The sequence below is a fragment of the Babylonia areolata genome, chromosome 4 (genome assembly GCF_041734735.1).
Source record: "Babylonia areolata isolate BAREFJ2019XMU chromosome 4, ASM4173473v1, whole genome shotgun sequence".
Taxonomy (NCBI): domain Eukaryota; kingdom Metazoa; phylum Mollusca; class Gastropoda; order Neogastropoda; family Buccinidae; genus Babylonia; species Babylonia areolata.
In genome coordinates, this window is record NC_134879.1 from 19,014,026 (window position 1) to 19,025,101 (window position 11,076).

At 42.8% G+C, this 11,076-nt stretch overlaps 1 protein-coding gene across 2 annotated transcripts in view; it reads left to right on the top strand.

Moving 5' to 3' along the window:
* The window catches only part of LOC143280916 (uncharacterized), a 34,979-nt gene that overhangs the window by 18,370 nt on the left and 5,533 nt on the right, over window positions 1-11,076 (top strand). For both annotated transcript variants that reach the window (XM_076585695.1, XM_076585696.1), the window contains 3 exons: window positions 5,644-7,431; window positions 10,225-10,281; window positions 10,568-10,645. In XM_076585695.1, coding sequence (XP_076441810.1) covers window positions 5,644-7,431; window positions 10,225-10,281; window positions 10,568-10,645 — 1,923 coding nt within the window. The remainder of the gene's footprint in view (window positions 1-5,643; window positions 7,432-10,224; window positions 10,282-10,567; window positions 10,646-11,076) is intronic.

Genomic DNA, 11,076 nt, shown 5'->3' on the forward strand with positions numbered 1-11,076 from the left:
GAGATTAATGTTAAGTGCAGTGTACTGTGTGTGTGACTAAAGCTGTAAAGGTTACCTTTGAGAAAAGTATGGGGACAGAAATATTGTGGGTTTGGAAAGTTGCCCAGGTTTAAGATGTCAGACAAAGAGACGGTAAACTTACCTGGTTTGATTACAGGTACTTGACTCTACATAAAGCTGTAAATGCCTTGCTGAAGATTAACATAGATAAATAAACCTAGTTTTGGAGGATGGTGATAGGCCAGGTGAAGTAAAGAAGCCCATATTTAATATATTATTTGCAGCTTCAATAGTTTAATACTTTGGTCCTAATTCTTTCCATACCTCAGATTTCATTTTCATTTTCTTTCTCAGAAAAAAAGGAATGATTTACATCATATTTGTTGTAACATTCAAAATCACACTGAAACAAATAATAGGTCTGTATACATCTTTCAGGTAGTATACTCTTTGTTTCTTTCTTTCTCACTCACTCCCTCTCTCTCTCTCCCCCTCTCACTCTTCGCTCTTTCTTCTCTTTTCTACCACCTTGTTTTGTCAGGATCTTTTTTTTCTTTTTCTTTTTTTTTTATAATATTTTCTCTTTTCTTTATCTCTGTTTCGTTTTTCTTTTTTTCACTGTTGTCAGTTTTTGAATGCCTTCAGTTTTTTGGCATGAGGCCATTGATCAGACCTGGATGACCAGCCACTTGTACAGCTTGTTGAGTCGTCATACTGCTCTGGATACTGCTCTGGATAGCTGACAGCCACAGAGATTTGAAAAGATTTAGGGCCCACGTTCTGTCTTTAGAGCCTGGCTGGTCCTATTGTTTATGACTGAAAGAAAAGCTTGGCAAAACTGCAGTGGGGCTGCTAGCTCGTGGGGTTGTTGGCCGGTCATATGGGTTGTATGTATCTTTGGTGTTATTGGCCATTCATACTGGTATCAGTGTGTCAATGTGTGTGTGTGTGTGTGTGTGTAAGTGTGCAAGTTCACATCACTTTATGTGTGTGTTTTATATAAATATAAATGGAATGTGATGTCTCTGGTAAGCACATGCCACTGAATGTGTGGAGCAAAATATGAAATCATTTACACATTTCAGGACCAGCTTAACAGTCTATGTTGGCAAACTTCAGGATCCACTCACAACTGGGTGGGCCAGCCAACGGTCATAATTTATGATAAAATAAAGCAGAAAGCTGCAGACAGTTGAAAGCACAAAAGCCATAGACATCCTTTCTTGGGGAGAGTATTACTAAAGTTACCAATCTCTAAGCAGCTGTATTGAAGAATAATGGTGAAACATATTATGCATGCATTTTCCTTTGCATTTCATGTGTGCAAACACGTGTCTGTGCACACACAGACTGGCACACATGTGCGCGCGCACACACAAACACATTCGCATACACGTGCGCGCATGCTCTAAGCTACACACACCCACTCGCTCACACGCATGCACGCATGAATGCATGCATACCCATTCTGATACGCTGTATGAAAGCATGCGCTATGTGCAAGGAAATACAGCCTCTTTCCTTGAAATGTTTGGAGCAAGATAGTGACTTGCATTGGAGTCATTGTGCTGTGTATGGCCCACCTGGTGACACAGGTTATGGTGGTGGGATTAGGTGTCAGAACGTTTTGTCCTGGAACCCCTTCGCTCTATGTTCAGTCTGGCTTCCCAACCCACCAACCTGACAAAGGCTCTATTCAGACAGTAGCCAGGTCGTTTAACAGCTTGAGACCAACCACAACTCTGCCTCTCTTGTTGTGTATCACACATTGGTGATGTGCTGGCTTATGATGGCACAATGTTAGTACACATTTCTTTTCATGGTTTTCTTTTTTACTTTATTTGTCTCTTTCTTATTGCTAATTTTTGGTTTTGAAGAAAAATTACTGAACACATGCTGTTACTGACTATTTCTACCATGAACAAAGCAGACACAAAAGTTTCCCCTGTGAAGGGTTGATAAACATTAAAGTGATATTGTACTGCATTGTTACATTGGTTGACAAAGATTTGGGTGGTTATTTATTAATTTTCATCTCCACAGATGTAAAGTATTCCTGAACTAGCTGATCAGTATTGATTTATTATGTCCACGCCTGCAAGTCGAAACATGCACACTCACACCCATGCATACCCATGCACACATATGCTGGGGCACCAACACACACACACACACACACACTCTCTCTCTCTCTCTCTTTCTCTCTCTCTCTCACACACACAGTCATAAAAACACAAACTTGCACATGCATTTACGTACATATGCACAGAAAGGCAATATGCATGCACACAAATACAATACTAGTAATTAATACCTCGCAATCACATACATTCACCCACTCTTGTGCACATTCACATATCCTTGCCCTCACATGTGTACATGCGTACTCACACACACACACACACACACACACACACAGAGACACAACATCAATATTATGTGAATATAAGGATGAGACAAATTGCTGCATTTTTGTGCGCTTTTCAAATGAAACTAATAAACACACCTTCTCTCCTCATCACACCCCTTTCCCCCATCAGTGGTGCTGCTGTGTTGTATGAATGGCAAGAGGGTAGGTATTTTTACTAGTGTAGTGGGCCACATAGTGAGAGCGCCAAGACCAGGTGGAATGCGGCCAGGTGACGCTGTGTGGGATCAGGGGGGCAGGGGCTGGGACACAGTATCACAGCAACAGGGAAATGCTAGCCAAGGTCTATAGGGAGTTTTGTAGGGAGTGGGAAGGGAGGGGGGAGTCTAAACTGGGGGTCACTAATTGAACTGTGTATCTCCTTTTGCCCTACCCCTAACTTGTGTTTTCAGTTTCAGTTTCTCAAGGATTCACTGTATTTGGACTAATCTATATATATGCTATACCACATCTGCATAAAAGATGAAAATATGTAATGTTTCAGTGTCCCCAGGGGGTACACGAAATAAACTCCTTGCCTTGCCTTGCCTGACAGCAGCATAACACAACGCACGAGTCAGGCCTTGAGTGCATGCATGAATATTTGTATACCAATCAAAGTTGATTTCCTCTGAAGAATTTGCCAGAGGACAACACTTGTTGCCATGGGTTTTTTCCAGTGTGCCAAGTGCATGCTGCACACTCGACCTTGGGTTTTTCGTCTCATCCGAATGACCAGGCGCTCAGTTTGATTTTTCAGTCAGACTTGGGAGAAAGGGTGAGCTTGGGAATTGAACCCACACCCTCATGGACACTGTATTAGCAGATGATCGCCTTACCCATTCTGCCCCATTTCTCCCTGCTTCACTCACTGTGAAGAAATGGAAGTGTAATGGTTTCTCGTTTTTGCTGTTTCTTCCATGAACATTTGGTTCAGTGAGTGTGTGTGTGTGTGTGAGCGTGTGTTCAAGTGTGCATGTGTGTGTGTATGTTTCTGTTTGCGCCCAGAATAAGTGTGTAAAGTAGCAGTGATGAATGAGAATGGTGCCTCTTTCCACATTACAAACTGCCAAGCAAGATTGTGTGAGATCAGTGGGCAGGGGTTAGGAGCAGCCACAAATAGCAGTCGGGGCCAGGTGCTCCCCCCCCTCCCCCCTGCAACCCCCCCTTCCAACACACACACACCATCATGGGGGTCACAAACTGTGTTTATCCTTCCCTCCTCCCTCTCTTCACCATTCTTCTCCGTGAAGAATCACCGTCTTTGTTGTGCCGCATCAGTGAACTTCTGGTGCAGTGAGAGAAAGGTTTTGTGTATGTGAACATGTTGGTGCATGTGTGTGTGTGTGTGTGTGGATGCAGGAGTATGTGTTGAGTGTGTATGGATGCATGAGTGTACGTCTTAGAGAGAGAGAGAGAGTGTGTGTGTGTGTGCGCATTGTTGAATTCCTTCCAGAAGGAGTGTGCAAAGCAGCAGTTCTATATGCAGTGACCAGTGGTATCTCCACATTACAAAACAACCGGGTCAGGTTGTGTGGGGTCAGTGGGCAGGGGTTGGGAGATAGGATCACAGCCACGGGGAAATGCACTTTTGCTGCTGGGGACAGTGATGGGACGGGAGGGGGCCCACAGACCATCATGGGTGTCACTAACTGTGTAACCGTGTAGCTCTCCTCCTCCCTTTCTTCACCTTTCATCTCTGTCAAGACATAGAATTGTAGTGCTGTCTCTGTTGAACTTTTGGTGTGGTGAGAGAAAGGTTTTGTGCGCAAGAATGTGCATGCATGCATGTGTGTTTGTGTGTGTGTGTGTGTGCGCGCGTGCGTGTGTGTGAATGTGTGTGTGTGTGTGTTCACATACTTGTGTAAGGATTTATACTCTATTGTAGAGTGCCAGGTAGGCATCCATAACAAATTAAGTATCATTCTCATACATGTTAATTTTCAAGAGAAGTGTTGTAGATATAACAGTTAAGTTTCATTATCATGATGGATACAAACCAGGCAATCACATTTTAAACATGTACAATTACATTTAAAGCATGATGTGTACATCAGCATCAAGTTTAAGACAAAAGTCAACCAATGAAACTAGTTGATACGATATTGTCATTATGCTTATGATAACCTCATTATTAATGAATCAGTGATTTCAGTTATCATTAAAACTATCCCACTAAGAAGCATGGCTGCGTTTGTGCAAGTCTTCCATTTTAGAGAATCTGATGGAATACCCAGTGCCATACTTGTACAAAAGGTTTTAATTTATTCAAGAGGGATTTGTTGCACTTGAATTGTTCTGCATGTGCTTGACCTAAATCTGTCAGCAGTTGAATAGAAGATTCCACAAGAAGATTGCTCACTCACACACACGCACGCACGCATGCACGCGCGAGCGCGCGCACACACACACACACACACACACACACACACACACACACACACACACACACACCCATAATGATGATACAGACTGAGGCCCACACTACCCAGACACGGAGCTTGTGATGTTCATAATACAAGATATACAGTATGTGTATTTCTACAAACATTCAAGTAAGACATACCATACACCAATAAGAGTGTGCACATACAAGTACACACACACACACACACACACACACACACACACACACACACACACACACACAATGCATGTGTTACGGGACTGTCAGCACCTTGGAATCAGTGAAAAGGTGTAGAATAAATAAACAAATGTGTGTCTGTAATCCAAAAAAAGTGCACACACCACATTACCAGAATGATTGCAACATTTCACAGCAGATTGTTCATTGTGGTGGTGTCACTCTTATCAGATAACTCTGGAGTCTGTCAGCCCAAAGTACAGTGTGGATAAATCACACACATGCTGCATGGACGGACATACCCATGCACTCATTTTTATCTGTCTTTGTCATGTCATCTCAAAGGCCATCCATAAGAAAATTACATGTGACTGTGAGGGGTGAAGGGTTTTTTCCTTTCATTTTTTTTTTAAACGGCAAAATAGAAAAGTAGAACAATCAGCAAGAGGTCTCTCTGTCAGTCTGTCTCTGTCTCTCTTGCTTTCTCACTCATTTCTCTGAATTCTCAGTATCACTTTTGTCATCATTGCCTCTGCCACCCCCTCCTCCTACCTCCATTCACAAATGCATACAATGGCTGTTAGAGAAGTGAGTTGTTTTCTGTCAGTAAAGAAGTGAATGTTTCAAACAACAGCATGTCCATACTAAGCAGGAGCGGCTCAAGTCAGGCCCTGGCAGCAGCCGCAGCAACAACAGAGGCCAGCGCTGAAGGAAACTGCTCAGCAACAACAGCAACAGCAGCCACCGTCATTACCACATCAGCAGCCATCCTACCCTCAAGGCTATAAGGAGCCAGGCTATGGGTACAGCGAACAAAGCATGGTGGCCCCAGGTCGTCCCCCCACTGACATGGGATCCTACCAGGCCTTCCCACAGCCACAAACCTACGGCCATGGTGTGGATGGCAGCTATGGGGGATACAACTCCCAGCCTGAGCAGTCACCACAGCAGCAGCAGCAGCAGCAGCAGCAGCAGCCTTACCTTTTTCCTGGTTCTGATCAGTTCCAGAGGGGATCCCTGCAGTCCTCCTCTTACCTTCCAGGTTCCAATGCCAAGTTGGAAAATGCTGCTCCATCCGAACAGTATGCAGCGAAGGAAAGACAAGGGACCTCTGACAAGGAGCCAGGGTCAGCGTCTCAGCAGCAACAGCCTCCATCCAGTCAGCAACAGCAGCAGCAGGAGGCCAAAACAGTGCAAACTTCTCAGAAAACAGTGCAGCCACAGAGACAGTCTCCAGTCTCTCCCCAGCAAGCTGTGCACCAGCCTGTGCCCCAGTCAGCAAACAGCCAGCAGCTTCATCCACAGCAGTCACTGCAAACACACCACAATGCACTTCCCCAGCAGGCAGACTTGAACTCACAACCCCAGCAGTTACCAGAGAGAGCTGGAGGGTCCCACCAGTCCTATCAGCTCGCTCAACAACCCTCCAAAGCTACTGCTGGTGCTGGGCAACCAATGAAGCAGCCTGCCGCAGATCAGTCCTTCCCAAACCACAACCAGCCGCCGCCCTACCAGCCAGTTGGGCCACAGCAGGTACCAACATCCAAGGTGAAAGGTGGGGGTGGTGGGCAGCAAACCCAGCAGACCCCCATCAAGTCAGACCCCAGTTCTTCAACACGGCCCTCTCCATCACGCCCAGCACCAGGTCAGATCTTCGTGGAAGGGGGTGGGTCTGTCAACGGTCAACCAGTGGATTCAGCTGCCCATAGTTTTCCTTCACCAAAGCAGCAGGATGTATCCTCAAAGAAGGTGCATCATTTAGACTCTAACGTTCAAAGTGCTCCTTCCAAAGTGTTGAATCCTGTGCATCCAGACTCATCAGCTAAATCAGCAGCAGCAGCCAGTGATCTGAGAGGAGGTCGGAAGCCGGTCCAAATACCCCATGACTTGATTGATGATCAGAAGTCCTACATAGCAGCAGGTCACAGCAAGGCTCAGAGCAGTGCTGACTCTCCTTACCAGCTGCCTGAGGCCAACAGCAAGCCAGAGCCAGTCCACCCCCACACTGCCTATGATGTACGCATTGGAGAACCCGGCATGGGCAGGCAACAGACCGGTGTCATCGGACAACCGTCATTCCTCAACCCAACAGAGCTCAACAATTTAGACACACAAGGTTCCTCTCGCTTCTTGGACACCTTTGGGAACCAGTATTTGCCGGGACAAGGGTACGGACAGCAGTACAGCCAGTATGGCAGATACCCCAACACCTACTCGCAGAATTCTGGCGGCCGACTGAATGGCTATGGGGGACTTCCTGACCAGCTGTACCCAGGGGGGCAGGGGCAGCGACTGTACCCCCAGCAGGGCTACCTGGACTTGGGCTACCAGTCCCCGCAGTATGAGTTTGGGGAGTTTGACCCCGCCTACCCTGAAACAGACAGCTTCCCTGCTGGTCACGATCTGCCCTCCTACAGACCAGGCAGCAAGCTGGGTTATGGTAAACTCCCTGTGCTGGTTGTGGCTTGTCGGAGTACCCTGTAGCAGTACCTCTGTGTTGTGGTCACCTGCTCTTGATGTTGTGAAAGTGGTCTTCCATCACACACATCTTCTGTTTCCGGTAGTAGTGTTTGTTCATTTCACTACTTGTTTTAACGATGTGTCTGTGTGAAGATTATTGTTTTTGATTGAGTGCAGCCCTTTTGCTGTGTCTGTCCCTAGAATTTCTTTTTATTGAGCTTTAAATGTATTACATTTTGTTTTTTATGTGCTTGTTATTGAGTCATCAGAGAAATGTGTTCGGTATACCAGTAATAGATTAATTTTGTCAAAGAAATATACTGACCAAGCATTGCCCATATTGCATATGAATAGTTCCATATATCAGAATGTCTCTGCCAAATGAAACCAGATCAAAGTCAAGTGAGAGCGTGCTACGTGCATGAGCATATATTGTGAGGATGTGTGTGTGTGTACAGGTATAAAAATGTTTGGATTGTATAATTTGGGTAACATTGATCTGCATACAAGTTTCTTTTCTGCTGTTTTTCTTTTCAAAATGAATAAACAGTAACAACATTCAGAGCCTTTATTCCATGTATTTCTGTAGTTTGCACATTTACTATAAATATTTGTTTATTATTGTGACATTCTTGAGTTTGTCGGTCTTGTTTGCTTACATATATTTATATACCAGTTGTGTTTAATCAAATAATGCAACAATATATGTTTGCTTTCACAGTATTTCACATGAACAAAACAGTCACTGATAGAACTTTGTTCTCTTCCACTTCGAAAGTTAAAAACAGAAAAAAAAACTTAAAAAGGTTAATTGCCCCTAGCTTTAAATGGCCATCAGACAGCGAATTCCTGTCCACGGTGTCTAGGGCTTGGCATAGCAGATGGGGCCCAGTCCTCTCCTGCAGTTTTAATCTTACCTGACTGAAGTCCGGTACCTATTCACACCTAGGTGGAGTGAGGAAAATCGGAATGAAGTACCTTTCTTAAAGGACGCAACACCGTGCTGAAACTGATCCCAGATGTGAACACTGGATCAGAAGTCCAGTGCCTAACCAGTTCTGCTAGGCACTGCCTCTTTGGCTTCAGATTTTGTTGTCCAGTGCCTAACCAATTCTGCTAGGCACCGCCTCTTTGGCTTCAGATTTTGTTGATGATGACAACACTTTTCATAATGAATCATTTTTTACATTACACATAATCTTGTGCGACACACCTCAAACCCAAGTTTTCTCTGTATGACCACCGTCATGGAGTGCATGTTTTCTTGAAAAATATCACCTGATGTTCACACTTCCTCGGTGCTATTTGTTGTTTGTTTTTCCCTTCTCCCTTTCACTTTCAGGTTGAGGGAGGGAAAGTATATAATAAATGTCTGACTTTCAAGATCCATCGTATGTAAAAGAGCTACACATTTCAACAGTAAGCTGAGTGTATGTTTGTTTTAATGTTTTTTGAATATGTTTTTGCTGTGTAAAAGGTGTGCTTGGTGTACTTTGTATTTTGTTGTATCATTTTTGTGTCTGATCTACTGTAGTCTGTTTATCATTCTTTTATAGCATTGTATATGATAATAATTACTTATGTGTGTGTGCATGCATGTTGTTATTTTAGATTTTGTTGTTGTGTGATTTCATGTACTGGAGTGATATTTTTATGCTTAACATTTTATACTTGATAATTTGATGTGTGAAAAGATTTTTAAAAAGCTGAAATCCTCAAAGTTAAATCAAAAACATGGGTGGTACATGATGACTGGATACAAAGCTCTTTTCTAGTGCCTTTTTCTTTTCTTTTGAGAACCTGTCTGGTATATATTTTTCAAAGAAAATAGTAGTATTTACTTAGTTTCATCTCAGTTTGATCCTGGCAAAAAACAATGACTGTCCATGCACCTTGAAATGCATGATGCATCCGGTTTTGTGTTGAGTAAACAAGGAAACTGTTTGCAGTGGTGTTTTTTGTCTGTTTACCTGCGACGTTGACAGTTTTTGTTCTCTTCTTTGGCCACTTGAATTATCCCCTACACACCCTCTTCAGTTCAGTGTTGAGTCAACAGCTTAAGTGCTTCAGACCAAACTTTTATGTGGATCCTGAAGCCTCTTTCCTGTCGCTTCTGAACTGGGGGTGGAGGTGGGAGGGGGTGTGGGGGGCTAGAAATGTTGAGGAGAGTTCAGTCAATTTTTTTTTCTTTACTTGGTACTTGGAATTGCCTGTTCCTTGCCATGTTAAGAAAAATAATCAAAAGTAATCAGTTTTGCTTTTGAGTTTTTGTGCAGTGTCGGTTGTGTTGCAAGTTTAATTCTTAAAAACTGTGGAAAGTCTAGATTAAATCTTATTCATACTTAAAGCTTAGTTGTTCATGAGATGTCTTGAAGCCCTGGGGTGGTTCTTCAGAATTGCCATGTGCATGTATGATAGCTTCTTTGGCTGGTTGTTTTTGTATTGAAAACATCACAGCTAGGCCAGATATGGTCACTCAACTTCCACTGGTACTGTTGTGCATTGAAAATATTTTCTTTGAATGTCAGGGTATTTCATCTTCTGTGAACTGAGATGCTGATTTAAAGTTGAAAAGATACTTCTCAAACAAGAAATTTATTAGGTAGGCTTTTTTTGTTGTTGTTTTTTTTGTTTTGTTTTGTTTTTTTGAGTTAATTGCATTCATTTGCGTTAATTTGCTTTAAATATTTTATTATATATATCCAGTATGCATGGATGTGCATTAATTCATGTGTACATTTAGAATCAGTTTCAACTCTTTATGTGTGTGCAGACAGTCACTACAAACCTCAAGGAGTACCTGACAAAAATGACAAGTCCACATTGCAGGGTTGGTTTCATTTTTTTTTTCTTCTTTTTTTTTCTTTTTTGTTGTTCTTGTTGTTTTTTTCATGGATGGTGAAAACTGATGTATATGCTTTACACATCAACTTAGATAAAAAGTGAACACAGGTTTGTATATCTGCTCAATAAACCTAGCATGCACATAGCACACAAACATTGCAGTATTCACATTGTGTGTAACATACATCCATCCACGCACATGCACACACACATCCATGCATGTCTATATGTGGCTGCATGAAGTGATGAAGTGAGTGTTGCTGTGTTGACAGAGGAAGATACTGACAGACTGGGTGCCAATAGTCATGTGGCTGAAAAACCTGAGACTCCTGCCAAACAACTCAGTCAAGGTGAGGGGGAAGCTTGTGCATTTCTGGTGTGTGGACATTATATATATATATATATAATGATCATATTTCAGTCATGTAATGGTTTTGTTTAGTTCTTTTACCAGTAGTTGTTTTTATAAACCTGAATGATCTTTTCCTTTTTTTTCTTCTTTTTTTCTTTTTTTAACCAGGGGAGAGGATTCAAGTATCAGACACTAATTACAACAAATTCTGTATGATTTCATGCTAGATCAGCCATTAATGTATGTGTGTGTGTATATGTGGTAAATTCAGCATTGGCACCCCCCCCCCCCCCCCCCCAAAAAAAAAAAAAAAAAAAAATCCATTTGCTATTCTGCATGACTTCCTTCTGCTTCAGTGCATATATGTGTATATGAGTATGCTCATGCTTTACCCTAGTTAAACCATGATGCATCAGTATCATTAAAGTG